General features: G+C 39.2%; 1 protein-coding gene across 1 annotated transcript in view; it reads left to right on the top strand.

Moving 5' to 3' along the window:
• Positions 1-22,738, top strand: part of hhat (hedgehog acyltransferase) — a 91,763-nt gene that overhangs the window by 50,503 nt on the left and 18,522 nt on the right. Inside the window, exons 10-11 of the mRNA XM_088933681.1 lie at positions 5,894-6,095; positions 7,299-7,443. Coding sequence (XP_088789807.1) covers positions 5,894-6,095; positions 7,299-7,443 — 347 coding nt within the window. The remainder of the gene's footprint in view (positions 1-5,893; positions 6,096-7,298; positions 7,444-22,738) is intronic.

The following is a 22,738-nucleotide window of genomic DNA, read 5'->3' as shown; positions in this document are numbered from 1 at the left end:
GTACTCAGTTTTTTTTGGAGTTGTGTCCAGACTGCTCATTTTAATGTGGCAGAACTGTGAATGAATTCCCTTGTACTGTATGTCTGTGTTCAGGAGATTGTGGAAATGTACTGTAACTGCTTCTGCTGTTCTTACTTTGTTAAACAATTAATAATGCTTTTCTTTAAAATCGGTTTCTTAGTGGAAGGTTCAACTCAAATTCAGTGTCAATAATTCATTCCAGAGTGAGTAATCCCTGTAGAAGAAACAGCTTCCCTAGGAGTTCAGTATCTGCCAAGAATGGCAGATTCTTTCTCTGCTTGTCAGAGATAGTCAGCCTTTCACAAATATAGTTTATGTTCTTTGTGTAGCCTTGGGTCACACCAGAAGTGTTTTAGATGCTTAAAGGTAAAGGGATAGTGGGTATTAACCTTCATCTTTTTTTTCCTCTTGGTTTTGTTTCCCTGACACCTTTCTGTCTAACAAAGTGCATTCATAGAGATGTACTGTGTTTAAATTTTCTTTTCATTTCCATTCCCAAATGTTGGTAAGACAGGCTGTGGGGAAGTGAGGCTTGGAGCTCTAAAGGTGGATGGAAAAGTTCTGAGAACTGTTTAAAAACAGAAGTACCATGGTGCTTCGCTCACAGTTTTTTACAGCTACAGTGCGTACTGGATATTTCAAACACCATGTGTGAGTTTGTATACAGGATGGGCAAAGGTGAGAATGCATTGTTTTAGGTTGTACTGTACATAATTTAAGGTTTGTCTTTTGTGGAGATCACATCCAAACGATGGTGAAAACTGTTTGACCAGGAAACCAGTCTGAGATTTTATGGCTTTGTATTTGTGAGTTTCAATTGCTAGACGTGTTATGACTACCTGATTCTTGAAATATTCATTTAAAAGCATCCTGTATGGTGAAGCTGCAATGGATGAGGATCTCTACTTGTCTTTATCTTGAGGTTGTGTTTTATTCTGTATTAGACTCGGATGTTTTGGTCATTTTAGGATCTGTAAAATAAGTAGCTTCACGAATGTTTTGTTAGAAAAAATATTTGCTGGAATGGCTGGTGAGCATGAGAAGACAAGATTCTAAGCAGAGGCAACAACTCAGTTGCAGTTGTTATGAGCTGTTTCAGTGTGCAAGACCACAGGTTAGGCTGGGAAGGTTTTTATTGTCTAATATTTGTGTTATAGATTAGACAGCAATAAATACACTAAAATATATGCAAGACTTGAAATACTTGATAGGTGAACTTTCTGGGCTCACAGGCTTAAGTAAATACCCGAGTGGAAAAACCCCAAGTGACTGCGTCCTCATGTACTGCATGCCTGTATCCGGTATTGAGGATGGCAGAAGAGAAGCCTTAGTACATGCATTATTGAGTGTCCTTGCGATTATGAATAATTAGGCAGGACATGTGCCCAGACATCAACTAGCTCTCTGAAAAACTGTGTGAATTAAAGGCAAAAAAATGAAAATGCTTTTTATTGTTTTCTGTATGAATATCTTAATGTAAACCCTCTTATAACAGATTTTTCAAGACACTGCGCAAAAGTTTTAAAAAAATACAAATAAAGCCAGTATTGGTATCAAAATTGGTGTAAATTACTGTCCATGACACTGTTGCTGTATCTCCAGGGTTTTTAAACTGTGGAAGATAAATGACTAACAGCTCTGTGCACCCTTACACCCTAAAGGGCAGGGCATGACTTCACTGACACAGATCTGCTCTTTGTTCTTCAATAGACAAAATGGGGAAAAAAAAGCCTTCAGAAATGACTGCCTTCGTTAAAAAATGATTTGTGCTCCATCAGCCCTGAAATGGCAAGCCTCAAGCATGGGAGATTTCTGTCAGAAGAAGGCGCTAGATTTATGATAGAAAAAGGAGAAGAAAGCTGAATGACAGAATCAAATCGCATTTAAGAAAAAGCAAGCAAACCAGAACAAGTCAGCTGTGCCTGAATTAACTTACATCCCCAAGCATATGATTTAGAGGAAAGCCAGAGGGATTTCTTTCCTTGCTTTTAGTATTTCGAGTCAATCATTGCAGAAAGTGAGTCCATAGCGATATCATAGGGGAGGCTGGTATGAAAGGAAATGACAATCCTTTGCTGACACTGAGAAAATTACTAAGGCAGGTTCATTCTTTGTACATATTTTAAGGTTATTTTTTCTCTTTTCTCTTTCTGTAACTTTGGTTTCTTTGCCATCTAATTCAATTGGCTTTTTTAGAAGCTCAAATTGCTGATTTTTCATTCTCCAGGTTTTGAATTTTCTTTTAATTGCGCCAGTTGATTGTCATCTCATCTTTTATGGCTACAGTCTCTGTACCCTGTGAGGGGAGCGAGTACCTGTTCCCTGCTCTTCCCAGCATGCTTGGGGGTTGGAGCCTCTCATCACTTGACATGCTACGGGCACAACAGAGCCTGACTGGAGAGCTAGCACTGGCTGCAGGTTTCGTTTTCCTTCCCCTCCAAACTAATAAAGCTGCTGATAATTGGCAGGTGCTATATAATTTGATTCAGCTTAAGTGTGTGATCTTCCATCCAGTTACTGCAACACACTTTCTCATCTTACTATTTTCTCCCTGCTTGGATCCCGACACTGGGATCTGACACCAAGCGGATCCGGTGTGTGATATGAGGAATCCGGGCCACTAGAGCCAAGATGACAGAACCAGGAAGCCTCAGCTCGCTTGGATAACCCTGATGACAGACCCGAGAAGGCAGGATATTAACCTTGGACTGTACGGAGATTGGGATAACCTTCAGCCCTGGGGAAACACCAGAGGCTTTCTTTTCCCCAACACTGGCTGATTAAAAACGATCCCAGACGCTCTTGAGCAGTTGGTGCACTTCCACTTGGAACACTTCTCTCATACTGTATGTACTAATGACATGACCCCAGATTAACGGTGATGTCTGGACCATAAGCCTCAGTCTGCTCTCTGTGCATGTGCCTTTATTAATGCATGTTTTGATCTTGTCTTGCAGACTGGCTAAATGCAGTGAGAAAGGCAGATTTTAATACTTGTTAAATGTTGATCACTGTGCACTAGGCAGTTTTTGCCTGTATGTAGAGCATTTTCAGCAAAAAATACATAATGTATAGATATAGTTATTTTGCATATATATCCTCATTCAGAATAGTATATACAATTTGCATTTGAATTCCTGGGTTCAGGTTAATGTCCTATATTGAAAGGCTAGAATTGAACGTTTTGTAGTACAACATATTAAGGGGAACATGATTCAGGTATTCAAAATCCTCAAAGGCTCTGATAAAGTCAACCCGTTGGACTTCTTCAGAATTAATGCTGTAACAAACCAGACATTGTGTGGATGTGCAATTAACACTGAGAAAAGGAGACACTTCCCTATGCAAAGGTTGTGGGGGGGGGAGCTCTGAAACAAGCTGCCCATGTTGTCAAAGCTGATACCTGCCTTAATGTGTTTTGAAATGTGGCTGGAGGACATTGTTGAATCAATATCAACTAGCTACTGAAAAACCAAACTCGATGGGCTAAATGACATCCTTTCATTTGTTCTTGGGTCTTTGCCCATTTTGGTATGCAAAACACACGGTGTTCAGCAGCTTTGTTTTCTGCGGAATCCTTTTGTTGTTCCCTTCATGATCAGTTCTTAAAACCATATTTCAAAAGGACATGGCTATTACTACAGGTTTGATCTGTGGAGAAATGTGGGCCTGCGAAGATGAAAGGCAATGTGGTTCATTGTTAAATATGTTGAATTAGTGGAGCCTAGAGAAGCACTTGAACTGCAGGATTTTAAGAGCTTGTAAACAATAAATGAGCACACTTGTGTTAAGACTGTGAAAATATGTAAATTTAGACCAAAGGCAGCAGTCACAGAGTGGTACAATATCATTATAAATCAAGTTATACTGTAAATCCACAGTAAAGAAAATCAAGCTGATAAATGCATAAGGAACAAGTAGATTTTTCAAGGGGTTAAGTGATCCTACACTATGGTGGTTCAGGTGGGGAGCTGCGTCAGCATGCGTATGCTGCAAAGGAACAAGTAATAGGTTTATTCCATGCTGAAAAGAGAAGAAAAAAGAAAACGCAATGTTTCGGCCGTGGAACCTTCTTCAGGTGTCACCTGAAGAAGGCTCCACAGCTGAAACGTTGTTTTCTTTTTTTTTCAGCATGAAATAAACCTATTACTTGTTCCTACACTGCGTTGACAGACTTTATTGACAATGGTATATTAAATTACATACATACTGTTATAGTACATACCCAAAACTGTTCTGTAAGTTCCCTCATTTATAAAACATATACAGTAGAAGCACTATTAACTAAGAAACACCACTGTGCAAATGCATTTACAAAACTCCAGAACTTTGATTCTTAAGTACCCAACCCTTGAGTTTGCTTTAGATAGGGATATTGGCAAAGTCCTCATTCTCATGTCATTTTGTAATCCTCAAACTTGGGCTGCACAGGCAGTAAGAGGCTGTCAATGTTATGGATGCTAAAGATAACTGCAGCTCTGAAAAATTGTTTTCCAACATGTCATTTTTCACAACAAACACTTGTGGTTCCTTCTGTTTTGCAGTTAAAGCGATGACTAAAAACGGCTTTTAGCGAAAGTAAAAATGTAAACGTTTCTAGTTTTGAAACTAGCTCCAGACTAACTGGGTTGTTAAGTTGTGTTATCCGTGGAATTGTTTTGTAAAATCTGAAACTCTACACTTTTTATGATATTCCAATGTATCATAATATATGAATTACATTACAATACATACAGGTATCATGATTTTGACACTCCCCAGGGGAATATTGCACCCTACAACATGTGGTTTGGAATAGTTCACAATTTGTTCAGGTTCATTAAAAAATACATTGTGTTCGGGGGCATGATGAAGCTCAGATCAGTCAATTGCACTAGCTCTCTTCCACACACAGTTTCTGCATTGACTTCACGTGATTGATAACATTTGGTTTAGTCGAATTGTTTAATCAACTGGGAAAAACAGCCACTTCTGTGGTTATTGGCTGAGGAGCCCATGGTGCAAAGCTGCCATCTGTGGAATAATGACGGAATGCCTCTGGGTCAGATTTCCCACCGTAAAGGGCCTCTAAAAGCTTGAAATCAACTCTACATTTTCAAGCCCAGCAGAGTCACGATTATCCGACCTAAACGGGGCTGATAGTGTCGGATAATTGACAATGTCAGATAATGCGGAAACAAAGAAGACAAATCATAGATTAATGGAAGCGCAGTATAAGTATGAAACCTGGTTTATTAATTATTGTTATTTAGAAAAACGAGTGATCGGAATCTGTTCCCCAGATGTGCTTCTCTTCCTTGCGGCGAGGTCTCGCCAGCGTCCCAGTAACATGACATCAGTAGCAGCTGCCTCCTCTTCTTGCTCAACATGAGCTAGTGCCGCTTCGAAAATACAGGAGGAAAAAAAAATCATCGCGCGTGTAAAATCAGCAACCGAAGCACATGACAGAGGGAGAGGCAGAGCAGCATCGGATTGGGCAAAATATGCAGGCGCGCACACGGTGTACAGTAAATACTGAACACTGGTGATTGGCTATGTCGGATAAAATGGAATGTCGGATAAGCGAAGGTCGGATAATCGCGACTCTACTGTATCTAGAAAAATACACCACGCACATCCCATTAGGCCAATGAAAACAGTTATAAGTTTACAGCTTAAGTAAATTCTGCCACTCTCTGGGAAGTGGGATTTTGATCCATGCCTGGGGCCACACTTCTGGTCCACACCCAGAAGACATCCTTTCCGATCCCTCCTCCCGTCTCCGGCTCGTATTCGGAGACGGCACGGCTGATTAAACCACTCCAGCAGGGAGCTGCTCTCACTGGCTCACCCGGAGGATGTCCTCCTGTTCCTTCTTTCCTCGTTCTTCCAGGTACATCTATGTCCCCCTGGGAGGGTCACACAACGGTGTTGTGCAGAAGACAGTGTCCACCGCCCTGGTCTTCGGGTTTGTTTGCTACTGGCATGGTGGCCATGACTACCTGGTGATCTGGGCCCTCTTAAACTGGATGGGAGTCATAGCGGAAAACGGAGTGAAGGCATTCCTGTCCTTGCCCCCTGTGTATACATTTTTTGTAAGTTTGAGCACGTATTTTTGCTTTTTTGTACCTTGTGTTTGAAAAAGCTTATCAGATACACTGACTATGTTGATGCAATCATCACATTTTTATTCTGAACAGTATATTATCATTATTGATGGCTGCATGTAAGCAAAACTAAATTTGTTAAGCGTTATTAATTTAAAAAAATCTAAAAAATTTAAGCACATAGACATACATTACCTACAGTACACAAGGATGGTATTTCAAACATTTGGAGACTCTAATATTTCTGAAGAAAACACTACTGTAAAATTATTGCACTGTAAAATTATTGAACTGCCATGTTTTAGTGAAGTTGTTAGACTTTTGCCTCTCATTTTGTTTGTTATATTAATACCCTTGTTTTCTGTCTTTACCTTTGAGTTTTCTATATGTTATTTCACTTTTTAAAGCTTTGTCAACCTGACAGAAGAGCCATGTAACCATTAATAATTGTGTGGAGATTCACTAGAAACCAATCCTTTTGGAGTGACCATTTGGTTTTTAATGAATAATTTATCCAATTTTGGCTGAGAACCAGTTGCAGTTGGAATAGCAAGCCTATACCTGTCACAGCCTGGGTGATTCATTTTATATTCCATAGGCTTTTACATGTCTACACCAGTTTTCATTGCTGGTTGCCTGTTAAGACTTGTGATGCAGCGCCTGAAAGACTCTAGAGCCACAAGCTCGAGATTTGAAATTAAATTCAAATGTACAGTATTTCTACAAAACCACAAAGGAAATCTCTCTATGGCACAGCAAGCTTGTTCAATGCAGAAGGCTCATTACAGTATGTTGAAAAGCTTGATGCTATGAAGATTAGACTATTTAATCCAATTTAAGGAAGCCAGTCCCACATTTAATGAGAGTTGGGATCAATAAAAGAGTGTATTTTAATGGCAGCATTCTCCGTACATAAGAATTCCACAACTCGAGTTTTCTGATTTCGTTCCTATGAGGAAATGGTTAGTCTCGTTATCTTTGCTCCAGGAAAAAAAAAAGAGATCAATTTTTTCATGTATCAATACCTTTCCTGAGTTAACAGGATTTGTTTGTCAAAAACCGAGCGCGTGATCCAAGATTGGATTTCTCACATCCATTTTTATGCCGGAGCCCGGTGTGAAAAGCCTGCAGCCTCAGCCATGAAACCCATTGTGACAAAGATCACAGCCCGTTTTCGTTTCCCCTCGCTAGGAGCAGTGCTTGTCGGCAGCGATGATGCGAAGAGGTCAAGCGGTCCTGTCAGCTTTCTGCACAGCCATGCTCATACTGTCCAACCTCGTTTTCCTTGGAGGAAGTCATGTGGGGAAGATACTCTGGCTCAGGATTTTTGTCCGAGGTATGTTGTTTGGTTTGAAGCTTTCAAGCAGACGTCTTGTTTTTTTGCTCCTGATACAAAGTGCTTAACTCTCTGTTGCTTCTGCAATGCTTCAGCCTTTTGAGCCAGCTCACCTGAGGAAGGTCAGATGAGACAGGTGGCTTTATTGGTTACAGGTGGGGTCCTCTGAGAGATACTGAAACACGTGCAGTACTCTATAATGAGACTGGAAGTCATTGCAAATGATGGTATTCCTGTTACTCGTGTTAAACTAATATGCCCTTAAACATTCAATTGATAGCCACACAGCTAAGTGATATACCGCTGTGTCCTAAATCACAATTATGAATTTATAAGTTCATCTTCAATCATTTATAGTGATTGTGCTCCAGAGGCATTCTTATTTCCCAATTTGCAGAAGTGCTCGACAGGATTGTCTCTTGCCTCATCTTATCTGTTTCTTTCTCTAAAATACAGTAAACCAGCATAACCCTTAATCTTTTCCTAAATGACTGTAATTGACATTTTTTTTAATTCTTTTTGTAACGTGTTAAGCTTCTGTGCTCAATTACTGATCTGCTTTAAGCAGCTGTAAGCCATACTTCACAGTGTCTACTTTGGCAAAGATGTTAGAGTTCATACTGTACTTTGTAACTAATTGAAAAAGTGCCAAGATAAGAAAAGAAACCTAAATCACTCACAGTCTGGTTTTAAGTTGGTCAAAAAAGCTTTGAGTGTATATGGTAACGTGTAGTAATTGTTAATCTGATGGTAAAAACAAAGTCATTTTCACCTTCCGACTGTGTCAGCTAATTGCAACTGATCTGTTTTTAATGGGACCTTTCAAGCTAAAGGACAACATTCCTTTTTTCCAAAGCTGACTTTTTGAAAGCAGGTACAGTTGCTGGTTATAAGTCTATTGGCAAAACTAAAGGTTATCAGCAAAGTAACTGCTTTCTGGTGAGCAGAGCACCTACAGTAAATTTACTTTCCCCAAGGCAAAAAGAATCTCGGTATCGGAATTGAACTCAGTCCCTGTCATGATCTTGATTTCATCAGTGCACCTCAGGATTGTATCTGATTCAGGCAGTGAAGGATTCAGGGATTATATTGTGACTTTTTCTCTGTCTTGTGACGCATGTACACATTGTATGATTGCAGGTGTAGGTGCTGTAGATATCCCAATCTCTTTTCAATTTGTTTAGTCTGGTAGATGTTCAATGAAGGGGTGGCTAACTGGATTGTCAATATTTTTGTTTAAATGTGGCTCATTACAACAATTTCATATTTCTTACAAAGGTTTTAATTTCGTGTGGGCCCAGCGGCTATTAGCTGAACCCTCCACCACCAGTGCTGTCAAATACAAATCAATTCAAGCTTTTGTTTTTCCATGTGTGACAGTAGGGGCTTTAGGGGATTTTTAGCCTTTTCAGAGGCTTCTCTTACACATGACATTGCTGTGCGACATTGAGGACGTTTGATACAAAGTTGAGTGGAACTGGGGTCGTTCCTCTCATTTTCATGTTTTTTCTAGCTTTACTAACCCACAACCTCAGAAAGGTAGCAAAATACTTGAATGTAATTTCCTTTCTTTTTTTTTTGCTGGTCACAGACAAATGAGGGACTCCTACTTAAACCTATTTCTTTAAAAAAAAACTTCAGCGCTGAGATTACAGATGTTTCATTCTGGGAACACGTTGCTTATTTTTGTCAAACAATTGTAAAAAATGCAGTGCATGGTTTGATGCTTTCACTGTTTACGTTGTCTTCCTGCTTCAAATGGTAGCCGTGTAACAACAAGTGTCGCTGATGTGCAGTGATAGGGTAAGCAGTGTCTCTCGACAGAAGCTGTTCTGCCCTGCTTGTTCTGTGTAGCTCCTCACTCTCCCCAGGCCTCCCTGCAGCATTTCGCTGCCTGAAGATGTAATCCTGTTCGGCACGGTCGTATCTTCATGACAGAAGCATGGATTTAATATTTTATCACACAGAAACAGACAGGGAAGGGGGAGCTCCATGTGAATCAATTAAACTGGCTCCCCAGCCCACAGCCCCCATTGCCCATTCCACCCCCCAGTCTCCTTGTTGCCCTGCCTCACCCTCAGAAGCCTCCATTCTCACAGTCTTCACCCAGTGCCACACGCTCCGCCGGCCTCTGCTCTCAAGAGCTTTGCAGTAAAGCAGACTCCGTATAATAATGCGGTAGCTCCTCTTCTTAAGCTTCTTGTGTGCTTCTGTGAACAAATCTGAATGAAAGCGGATCTCGGGTTCGGGCTTTCATTTTCATCTTGGCTACCTAGCCCGTAGTAGTTCAGTGAATCAAGCACTGTAGCACTGTAATCCACGTGTAGTGCAGGAGCAGTATACTGTACTGTCTCTGGGCATGCTTACTCTAGTTTCTGAGCCTTACAGGTTAATCGGACTAGGTTTGAAATGCACTTCTTGATTGGACTTTAAGAATGTTTGTGTTTGTGAGCAGAAGGATGCATATTGGTATTTGCAGGCTTGCAGTTTTTTAACTTACAAAAATAGGTTCAGATGCAGGAAGCAATCATTAATGCAAGCAAGTAAGGTACTGTATACACCATTATGGGGGTCAGTCACAAAGTCTACCTTTTGTTTCTGCATGGTGGTAAAGGCTGTTATCGTTTTTTTTCTGATTCACAAATAGGGTTAACCAGCTAATGCCTGTTGCATCACCATGATGGAAGGCAGTACTATCGAAATTCCCTTTACCTTCATTTGTGTGCACTGAAAGCGATTCAGAAAAAAATAATGATGGCAGATAGCTTTTACTGGCACAAATTATACCACATGGTGACTGATGTATCACATCTGACACAATCATTTCGTTTATCAGTGATGATTTACAGTAAATGTTATATAATATTCTGAAGATGGACTTGATGGAGAAAGGTAAGGTTGTTGTCAGGAGGAAGGGGGATCTCTTGAGTCATTCAGTTATTTTATCAGCACCAATCTTTGAACTCTGAAATGAGCAAACAAAATCTTCTGTTTTTGATCAGAAAACAAGGCATAGGGTTCTGCTGAAGACTCAAAGCAACCTGAAATTGTGGTCAGAAACAAAAAGCAAAGAATACAGAAACCAAAGAATTGTGCAGCCCCAGTGTTTGCGAAATTGCCCTGCATTTCCTAGATGACTACAGTGAAGTGTGGGGTTACATTCTAGGAAAACACTGCTGCCAATGTTTGTATAAGATTTTATATTTCAGTTTGCCACTGCAGTCAATCCAGCTGCTATTGATTTTTCTATTACAGGTACATTTCCCCCCTTTTCCATTTTATTGATCAGTTTTGGAATGATGCCTGTAATTCTAAATTGAGAACACAGCCTGAGATTTCCTCTCCTCGCACATTGCTAGTATGGTGTAGTCTGTTTGCCATTTTGTTGTCTGGTTAATATTTTAGTTTCTAGAGGGTCCCCCAAGTGTGTGGGGGACTCAGGCCCAGTCACCCTTGTTCACCTCCAGGTATGTGTGTCTCATATGGTGTGGAAAGGCTTCCAGATACAGAAGAGCCAGGTGTGTTTGTGCAACTCTTAGCAGTTCCTTTGTTTTCTAATTTTGCAGGAAATTGTTTAAAAAACTGTGTTTTGGCTTCGTTTTCCAAATTTTCCTGGCAATATTTCTGCACTTTTTTGCCGAATGGTCAAGGGACTCCGGAACAGGCCACCCAGCTATCATGTCAATATTTGGGACTCTGTCAAGAAACAGCTAGATGAAATCCAAAGATTTAGATGGCCTGATTGGCATCCTCTTATGTTGTAACTGTAATATAGAATATTAAGAAAAATACTTTTTTTTTTGCACAACATAAATTTACACTAACAACTAGGCCGATTCAATTTTTCAGAACAACACATCAATTGTGCACATAGTGTAGAGTCCTTGAAAAGCTCCTCTGATGGAGTGATCGTGATCAGTGTGGACCACTGTGTTACTGTGCTGACAGGTGCTGGTGATTTTTTTTACTAACGCAGGACATACAGTAAAGGAAATAAGTGATTATGTGTTTACAGTGCACAAGTTAGCCAGCTGTCTCATTTTCCATGCCAAAGGTTTTTTTTTCTCTTTTACTGGTGCTTTGGAAAGCTTACTTTGTGTTTTCCACTAGCTTTTCTCTTAGAATAACACGTTCTTGAGAGGAGAACTTCACAGTCCTTTCCCTTTCTGTCATATTTGCTTTACCGTCACCTTTGTAGTCAGACGTGGATATTTGTCTCTCTTAATGTGCCTGTTCAACATAATCGTCACTTTATTTTTCCTGTCGGTGGCTTTTTGAGAGAGGTAAAAGCAATCTCAGTGTTTTAATGGAGACAAATGGCCATACTGTCTATTTTTATGAATAACCCTTAAGTGTGCTTTCTGTTACAATGTTGTTATACCTGTTTGGAGTGTTCTGTTAACTAATTATGTGAGACATGAAATGAAAATGACAACATAAGCTGAAGCAAACCAGAATTGCTCTGAACAGAACAAATATTACAGGAAGCATATCAGACATTAAAGACAAACTCACTCTGTATATTCTATTCTTATACGCTCAGCTAAATCTCACAGTGGATCCTTTTTTAGCAAAGTCCCAAGAATAACATCTAATTTGCCTGTTTCTTCTTTTCAAACACTCTTCACTGTCAGTAACATGGGAAGGTCAACAGCAATACCGATGAAATGATACCCAGTGATCTGTCTTTTTTAATTGTATATGTTTTTGATAATCTGTCTGTTGAAAAAAATAAGATACTGTATCAAGCTAATATATTATTAGTGCATAGCCTGGGGAAAAGGACAGTAAAAAAATGAACATCTCTGTTTCTAAGATACCATGCATTGATGAAGGGTTTAACCAGAGCAGCAGAAGTGTAGTTCTATTTTCTTTGTTATCCACCCAGTCCTAATGTAAAAGGTGTGTTTTTCAGGAAAGTAAGTTATATACCTGTACTTGATGTCTAATTCACCTTTCTTGAGTTACACTTCATAATAGAAGCTGTCAATGATTGTCATTAATAACATGTCATGAGGTGGAATTTTTTGTACTCAGAGATGTAATAATTTATCATCGGCTTTTGATAGCTTAATAAGTGCCCTTATTCTGAGATGCCATGAAGTGTCTTTACATTCCTGCTTGTTATTAAGCAAAGTGTGTTTGATCATTCAGGGTGACTAATGCATTAACCTATGTGAGCAGGTACTAGGAAGGATTAGGCTTAGTGTGGTACAGTATACACCAGGGCTGTGTGGTGTGTAATGGTTTTCTCTAGTTCAGTCTCCAGTCTGTATTTTACTTTCTGAAAATAAGATTGTTCTTGTGCCTGTGTTCCATCAACAGCAGTGAGTATTTTTCTCCATGCTGGAAGCTCTAAAGCTCTTTTTGTCCTCTCTTTTTCATTCTCTGTTCTCTCTCCATGAAACCTGAGTTTGTAGCAAACGTATTAAAACCTTTCTGAGAGTTTTAGCAGCAACCCATTTTTGGTTTAATTAGTGCATCATTTGTTTATTCTCCGATTGCATCTTCACATCTGTTAATGTAGTCAAAGATCTATTAATTATTGAAATTCTGAGATTTTAATTTATGGTAAATATGATTGATTATCATACACAAACTGCTAAAAATTGCACTGTATCACACCTGCTTTGTTTAATAACTGTCTGCGTAGTGGAAACAAGATTAGTGTTAGTTTCTGCAGTGCAAACTGCCGGATGTCACTGAAGGTGACACTTGCACTTTGCATATCACGGGGAAGACAGCTTACAGGTTCAATAAATTGTTTTTCTATTAAGTGGAATTGATAGTTCCTACAGATGTTGTGTTCGCATTGAAGCGAACCTTTGAGAACAATAAATAGATTTGATCATTCTTCAAAATCGAATCCCTTACTGGACAGCACTGGGCATTTTTCTTAATGTACTTTTTGGCTGCTTTCTTACGCATGTCTGCCAGCTGGATTTAAAAACGAAATGGCTTCACTATGGAAAAGGTTGCATGCCCATCTCCAGATGACCTTTCTTTTGAAGTCCCATTTGGGACTTCTGAAGGCATTTACATGCAAATGTCCCTGTTCTAAGATCTAAAATGAAGCACATTGCTGTAGCATTTGGAGAACACTGTGTGATTCTTCTACTCTGTCCCGCGTTGTCAGAGTCGGAGCCATTTGCAGTCACTCCACTAGCTCCTTGACAGTGCAGGCCAGATCAAAAGCAAAGGGAAGTGTACTGCTGACATCGCTAAGTACAGATGCAGTTCATTAATTGTAACTCTCAAGACCGACGTACTGTATTTGCATTTATCTAGAAGTGCATATTAGATTGATAATGCGTTGGGATGTGAATCCTTTAGCACTATGAAACCATGACAGCTGCTCAAGTGTGGATAGCTAGCCAGAAATACGGGAAAGCAAAGGTTTAACAGCTTTCAGTGGAGCAATATTAGATAACTAAAATTGAGCAGGTGTCAAATGCACACAAAGAAGTTGTGTTTGAAGGCCAGCCGGCTGTGTCTCTTTGAGTTACAGTCCTGTGTCCTGAGTTGTTTTGTTTGTTAAAATAATTATCATCTGTTGGAATCGCCAGCCTGCATTTCATTAAGCGTGTGGCATGTGTTGACTAAAAGCAGCACAATAATCAATCAAGAATTTCATTAGAGCTACTTAGAAAAAAACCTGCATCTCATTTTACCCTGAACCTTACTTACAAGAAAAGGCAGCTCATCATCTGTCAGCAGCTCGCAGGGGTAAATATAAGGAAGCCAAATAGCTGATGTCAGGTTTGTTTCATATGGCATCATATTTTATGGATTCCATCATGTATGTAAGTATACATGTATATGTGTATGCATATTCATACGTATTCAAGCCAGTGGTTTATTTGGTTAGTCTATAAATAATCCTCATTTATAAATCCTCCAACTGGTCAATCAGTTTTCCGCAAATTGGTTATTTAATTGGTTATTTAGTGTAATTACCAGCTCGTTGGTTTAGATACATACAGTATATTGCAGCTATTATATTTAGTTATTTTATATGATTATGTATTTGAGGAAATGTATGAAAATCCCGAAGTGCGCTAAATAATCCATTACATATATACTTAAAGTCTGATCTATATCATGCCTTTTGAAAATTTTCCGAAACTGTCTTAGGGAACACGCACAGACACTCTTGGGCTTCTCAATGCTTCAGTGCTGATGTAGTTTTTCGCTGCACCTCATTTAAGTGACAGATCAAGGTCCTACTGTAGCTGTCGGCTGTAATCCCTAAGAGGCCTCCCATCTCTTCTTATTTTAAAACGTTAATTTGTGACTGGGAGGTGAGAGTTTTATTTTCTAATGAACTTACCTCTAACCTGACTCAATTTCTGTTTCAAACCCGATTCAGTATATTTCAGAGGCAAATGAAAACTTTGAAAAAGATATCAAAAAGCAGTACAGGGGAGAGTTCTTAAGCTGAATCAGAAAAACAATATATTAAAACTCAACAATAACAAATACCAAAGTAATTGTATTTTTTTAATGTTTATACATGTACAGAACTATGAGTTTTCTGTGGTATATTTTCACTTGGACTTACATGTTGAATAGTTTTTAATGACTCATTAATTATGTATGGAACAATTTTGTTTCCTATCAGAATAGCATGACCACTGTGGTCTTTAAACTTTGAGCTCCACAGAGTGGCCTAGAAAAATCTGCTGGATTAACAGAAAACACTTTCGCACTTGAATTGCTTATTCCTCCAGCCAGCGGCACCTGCAGATATTCACTCTGAACTGAACCAAAACCGTGGCCATTGAGCACAAATGCTTTTTCCACACACTGATTTTACAGTGCTGCTGAAATACTCCACAGTTAAATGTTCATTTCAAACACTATCATTTATTATTCAGTTTAGAATGGGTGAGTCGAAGACGTAAACTGTATAACACGCTTAGTTAAGGAGTCATTGCATTGTGGTGCTTCAGGGCAGTTGGATTTGGTATTATGGCCAACCTGACACTCGGGCATTCTCTATTACTTCCAAGAACAATATGCTACTTTATGTGTTGTTTGGTACAACGCATGAATCGCAAGTTGCCAACAAACATGCATCAACAAATACCTGCCTTGAATATCCTTGATCATCTTCTTTAGAATACACTTGGAATATTCTTGATCAACTACAAATACACTCACACATTCACGTTCCAGTAACACCCTGCACTTAGTAGAGGCCCTTAATTCCCACACAATTGGGAATTGGCTGCACCTGAGGACGCCAGCTGCCTATAAAAGTATTTAGGAAAGAGTCAGAGCTTGTCGGAGAAGACCCTTGCAGTCACACTGGGCAGATCTCAGGGCAAGAGAAGCATTTGTTGCAACCATTAGACAATTGTACAGGAGGAGAGGGGTGTGGTAAAGACCCGTTCGGTCTATTAGAAGTCTACACCTTTGTTTCTGTGTGGGCTCACCAGTGAGAAGGAAAAAGGGAAAGAACGAGACCGATCAAACGGGATTTTTCACTGCAACAGTGGTGAAAACGGGGAAGTAGACCACTGGAGGGTGACTAGGGAGTGAGATCGGGGCGGTTCTCTGGGCATGTAATCTCCCTTATCCTCAGGCGGAGTTTATGTGCAGATTCTCTTGCTGTGCTACCTATAAGGGGGGAAACAATAACAAGGATATAATAATATAATCATTATAAATATTTAATATTTAATTATTATAGTGTAGTACATGCTTCTTGTAATTCTGTACTTTCAGTCCTGTGATATTTGAGTTAGAATAAGCAGAGTACTTAAGGGCCTGTATTACTATTTTAGTTTGAGAAATTTGATGAGTGTTTTTTCAGGTCTATAAAGCACTTGGACTTGAAATGAAAATCCATGACGGTGTCACGTGTCACACATGGGAAATTTCCACTTTCAATTACCTGATGAGGATAGAAAATGCAAAGATGAAAACGAACCTCTTGTTCTTTATTTCTAATGTCTTTGAGGGCTGAATCATCGTCCTACACAACATGAATCAACCCGTTAGCGGTGTAAACGTAAATCTCATTATTCGTACTCTGTTTGATTCCGTGTGCTCGCCTGCAGGTTGCATGGTTTAACTGGTGGAGTACTTTTCCAGAGATTTCCAGGTTAATTTGAGAGGAAATAAAATTTAGCATTTTGTATATTCTATGTGACATTTTAGGAGTCTTGGTTGTCTGTCAGTCTCATCCCATGGGGCTCTCACATTTGATGAGACACACAATGTGCCAACATGACACTTTGCATTACAGCTGTGAGTAAAGCTAATGGCTGTGTTTATGGAAAGATGTGAAAGGTAACAACCCCCCAGCAAACAATCCAGTTATGAGACCTATATACTGTACCAGCAGCCGTATCACTCTGCAACTCACAGCTGGCAGCCCACTGAAGCTCAGCAGATGTGAGCCTGGTCAGTACCTGGATGGGAGACCTCCTGGGGAAAAACTAAGGTTGCTGCTGGAAGAGGTGTTAGTGAGACCAGCAGGGGGTACTCACCCTGCGGTCCATGTGGGTCCTAATGCCCCAGTATAGTGACAGGGACACTACTGTAAACAGGCGCCGTCCTTCGGATGAGACATAAAAACTGAGGTCCTGACTCTCTGTGGTCATTAAAAATCCCAGGGTCTTTCTCGAAAAGAGTTGGGGTGTAACCCCGGCGTCCTGGCCAGATTTCCCATTGGCGTTTACCGATCACCTCCTAATAATCCCCATCTCTGAACTGGCTTCATCGCTCTGCTCTCCTTCCCACTGATAGCTGATATGTGGTGAGTGTTCTGGAGTACTATGGCTGCTGTCGCATCATCCAGGTGGGGCTGCACATTGGTGGTGGTGGAGGGGAGTCCCCATTATCTGTAAAGTGCTTTGAGTGGAGTGTGCAGAAAAGTGTTAGCAATTATCATTATTACCTGCTAACGAGGGAAGATAAAATGAGGCCCTCTCTTTGTCTCAGTCAACAGCATATGAAGAACTCCCTTTTGCATGATGCTAGTTGAATATGCCGAGGTCTTCTCATGATGAATGATTTAATACTGTTAATTTCATTTTAGGGAGATGAGTTGCTCTTTCATGGCAAAATGGGAAAAGGGAGCTGCAGATATAGAAAGGAATCATGATTTCAGAAGCATAGCGTTCCCATAGATACACCTAGTAAAAACTCAAATGTCTAACTAGAACAATACATACTGTACTGTTCATTCTGTGACATCTGTCAAAAATGACCTTGAATTTCCTAACCTTATTCTAAAAAAAACTGACATCAGAACAGGGTTTTTCTGCTAGGCTTTGGTCATTTTCTTTTCTTAATCAGAGGTTTGAAGTGTCAGGTTGATTATTTGCGTATGACAGTGTTCAAAGTCAGAAGAAGATAATGGCATTTTTCGGCCTGTTTCAATGTAACTATACAGCCAGGAATGCATGAAGTTTGACGGATTGTCAAGTTGATTTCTATCACTGCAATACAAGAGCATGCCTGAAAGTGGAGTGTGCATTTCAGATATGGCATCGATAATGCCCACACTGAAATCGGTTTGGCAGACATAATTTTTATTTGAGTCATGATCATGTTTAGTTCAAAATGAATTAACTTTTGGTTCCAGTTTGTTTTGGAAAATTAAATTTGCATCAGTTTCAAGGTTTATAAAGAAACCTTGAGATTTCTGCATCTCTGATAATAATACGTTTTGGTTCACTGGTTCACTATGGAGATGATTTTCGTGTAATGCTGGTGTTTTTGTTGGATATTATTTTCTGCTTCTCTCAATACCCTTCTCCTCACAGCATGAATAATTCAAAGAGTGGCAAAAATCTAAATAATTTCCCCAAGATCAGTGCTTGGCATAAATTAAGACACACAGCTTATTAGTAATAAAATAGAATTAATTTGAATATGTTGTGATATAATGATGTAATATTACTGTATAACTGCCGTAAATATATTAGAAAGCACCTAATTATAATACCTTGTTTTGTAACTTTTTTAATATATTGCTACATTGAGGTAATTAAACTTACTGGTATTTCACATAAATCCAGGATGTTGCCGAAACTAGCATTAGAGAAAGCTGCAGCTGAAAAGATGAACATGATAAATGCTGATCATAGTAACAGAGGATTGAAGAAGATGATTTATACAGTAGATCTTCCATTGCATCTCATAATCATGTTGATATCACGGCAAAAGTATTATTTATTATGATATCATGGCTTCTGTATTATTTTCAATTTCACAGTATTACAATTTTTGGTCCATACTCATTATTTTTATTTCTTCGGATATAATTTAGTGTATAATTCTAGAATTGTATTCAGCATATATCACGAACCACAAGGGTCACAATCAAAGCAGATTCTTCTGGGGGAAGAAAAGGCCTATTTATTTCCAAATGGTATAATTTTTTATTTAAAATTTAGCATCAAAGCTACATTTTTATATAAATATGACCATGATCCAACACATCCTGCTCTTGGGCATTTCTTCTAATTAAGAATGGGAATCTGCCTGAAAGACTGTCTCCCACATCAGTACATCCAGAGATCTGATAGTCGTGACCTGCTGGGTTATTTCCATTGATTTCCATCCGATTGCATTTTCATTAAATGGAAATGCTGCAGAATAATAAGAGGTTAACGTGTTTGCCACATGGAGGAGTAGGGGAGAAGAGGTACCAGCTTGGTTTGGGAAACATAGTTCTGGCATGCAACTTCAAAATGAGTTCAGTATATACTGGACGGTATTCTTTAATGTTGTGCAATAATGAGCTTGTGAAAAGCAGAAAGAGAGAACAGGAAACTGTCCCTAAACCAGTGACAACCTCACGCTGCACAAAGTAACTTTTTTGCACTGTCACAGACTTGCACAGATGTAGTGAAGGAGTAACACTTTCAATAGTAGTTTAACCCAATGCAGGCTTCCATACTGTACATGAATAAATAACTTGCATGTGGTATGTAACTGTATGAAGTATGTTACATTCTAACCAAGCATTGTTTTGACCGCCAGCATTTTTCTACGATAAATCTTAAAACTACACGTCCCCATCTTTTTGGAGTATTGCCTGAGTTTTGAATGTTTTGGGGTATTGAACATTTTTGGCAGAGATTTAAATATCAGTAAAGCTGTGACTGTACTGTGGAATACAGCACATATCTAGGTATATAGCAGGCCTCTGTGTAGCTCTCCAAAGTGGGATAAATGGTCTCCTCTCTGTTTGAAGGGGATTATCCCACTGTACTGAGATCCCCTTACTAGCTCATGCCATTGTCTGCTTACAGTCAACATCTTGACTAATCAGAGACTTGGTAGTCCTACTTGTAACTCTAATATGCTGCTGTGCTGTTCTGTCGTGTGGTTTTAGGTGGAAATGTGCCATTCTGTCATGATCCCTATAAGCTATTCGAGCGCCCAGATGTTCGATTCAGTCTTAGTGAAAGTCTCTCATATGCAAATCAGAACACAGATAATCAATTTGATAGATGGTAGCTGCTGGCTTCAAAAACCTTAGATCTTCGCTGACCTTGGCGAAAGACATCCGTGCTGCGGTAGCTAATGCTCATGATAATAAATGACTGGGTGGTTCATATATGATTTTTAAAACTGTGAAAGATTTATAGAGTTTGATTAATGTGTATATATTTAATAGCTGAATAACATATCATTAATCTGATTCAGTGTGTCTGCTTTGAACCCCTCCTTTACTTACTTTAATGAAATTGCATGGCTTTGGGGCAGTGCAGTAAGGATTAGTTTCATGAAATGACTGATTAGGACCTCCTGAGATTAACCCACCATATTTGGGGACTTCTTTGAAATTGTGGTCACTGTACATGTCAGAGTAAGGCAGCAGCATGTTATTATTCAGCACTTTGTGGAAAACAATGAAAACTGTATTTGTCTTTGGAGCTTTGTCATTACACGTAGTATTACCACCGTGTGGCTGGTCTGGGTGGATCTCAAAAGCTGAAGAAGCCTGGGTCAGTACTGGGGTGGGGAATCCTTAAGGGTAATCAAGTCGCTGCCTTAGTAGTATCTGCCCCAGTGTGCTGACTGCAGTCACTTTGATGTATGAAGTACCTTCCTTCAGCTAAGACATTTTAAACAGATTCCAGAATATGTGGCCATAAAAGGTTATGGTGTACTATTTGTAAGAGTAGAGGTGTTTACTCAGGTGGCTAAATTCCACTCTGAGCTTATACAATATAGTTGCCCTAAAGCTTAATTCAGTTGGTGAGGCAGACTGGTTTCGCCCCCATATCTACAGTGTACTGAGAACTGGCCCATAATGACTGGTCATCCCAGGTGGAGGCTGCCCTTCACCGGAAACTGCTGACCATCCACTTCAGTGGTGGAAAAAGTGGGTGTCCTATTATAAGTTAAGAGTCTTGGGATCCTCCTGGAATGAAAAGTGATGTGCAAATCTTGTAGAAATTGTAAGCACTCTGGAATAGAATACAATTGAATGTAACAAGGAGCTGTTTTAATGGATTTTCTTCAAGAAACAATAGCATCAAAAAAATACAGAGACGTAAGGACTTGGGTAGTGTTGGTATCCAGGAAAGAAGAGGCGAATGTTTTGGGTTGCGATTCATACAGTAGACTGACATCACATGTCCGTCTGCCCGAGTGTGTTGTTTGTGCTTGTGCAAATTCCACAGTTTAAAATCACCTTCATTTTCTATATATGCGTAGCTACAGTATTAATAAAAACAAACCTCAAACCTTATTTTCAGATAAAAATATTCTTCCTTTGGTACTGAAGAGGAATGAGAACATCGCACCAAGCATTAATAACAATGTAAATTACATTGATTAAGTTTACAATTATGTTTCAAGGTTGATTGCCTTAGTTATGTGCTAATGCATGCTATGAATAAACATTGTAATAAAGTTAAATCCTGGAGAAACAAATTACTAAAAAAATTGACAAATACGGGGATTCAGCCTTTAATATTTTTGCTGTTGTGCTTCATACAGATATCTTGGAGGAGCCTAATGTATCAAGTCCTCAATTTTATTTAGTGATACCATTAATTTGGTGCCTCAAAATTCTCCTACTAATTAGCTTTTTTCCTACTGCTCAACAAATTGGGAATGCTAATGTTCTGAATAATGAATACACCCCAAAATTCAGGCAACAGTCTTAATAAGCTGCATTAGCTATCTACAGTAAACACATTCTTCTTTTACTGGTTCACATCTTTCATCTAATACCTGCTTCGATGTGCAGGGGGTAGTCAAATACCCCCAGACCACAAGAGTGTATGCTTGTTATTCATTATTCCCTGCTAAACTGCTTTAACCCCGCAATTAGAAGCTTCCAAATATAATCTAAATTTTGTGTTGTTTAAATCACATCCTAATAATCGCCATTGTATGAATACTGATAACAATGGTGTAGTTAAGGAAAAGTTCACTCTTTCATATTTTCTGCTTAATTTACGAATGCATTTTATTCCACAGGCCGTTAAGACAATGGTTCCTTGTAAAAAAAACCATTCGGTTTTGAGCCACATTACTGATTCCCCCTCAGTAACACCCAGGTATTGCAGGCCCTGAAGTTCTTATTTTTAAACAAACAAATCTCGTCTAGAAAACTGTGCTTTTGCATTACTTTTATCGTGGAACTTTGGTGACCTGTGTTATAGGCTTTGCTGTCTGTATTATGTCTGTAAATGCTGTCTGCATTTTATTAAATTAGCCCTCCTAAGTACTTAAAATCCGCTCCCTTTGAATCAAATGTTTGTCATTAGATCCCAAGAAAGTTACATGGCTATTTGGCTCATCTGGCTGATAGAAGTACTGTAACCTACAGATCTACTGCAGGAATCCAATCAAAAGATCCATTAAAGGCATTTAATAGATTCATCTGCAGCCCCCTGTTCAAGGAGTTTATTCTCTCGCTCTCTGTGTAAAGGAGTGTCTCCTGGTTTGCGTCCAGAATGCAGAAATTCTCGGTTCTGCTCGTGTCTGTCGGTCTTTGTGCTGTTGATGAAATTTAAATAATGATCCTAAAATATCCGATATCTAGTGTCCTGTGAGGCAATTAATACTGTCGGTGTCTAACCTGTAATTCAGTTCAATTCAATTCATTTTTATATAGCGCATTTCACAACAAGGTTGCCCCACGGCACTTAACAAAGCAAGTGAAAAAGCAGTGTTGTTCCTCCTAGTACAAAGTCAGCCAAGCGCTTTTGTACACGGAGTAGAAAGGCATTGCACTTTTTTTCTTTTATTGAAATAAGAATTCAATTCTAGTGAAATTCAGGAAAGGGTCTATATACTAAAATTACCGACAGTG

This window comes from Atractosteus spatula, chromosome 15 (genome assembly GCF_055471065.1).
Source record: "Atractosteus spatula isolate fAtrSpa1 chromosome 15, fAtrSpa1.hap1, whole genome shotgun sequence".
Lineage (NCBI taxonomy): Eukaryota > Metazoa > Chordata > Actinopteri > Semionotiformes > Lepisosteidae > Atractosteus > Atractosteus spatula.
This window is presented reverse-complemented; position numbering and strand designations above follow the sequence as displayed.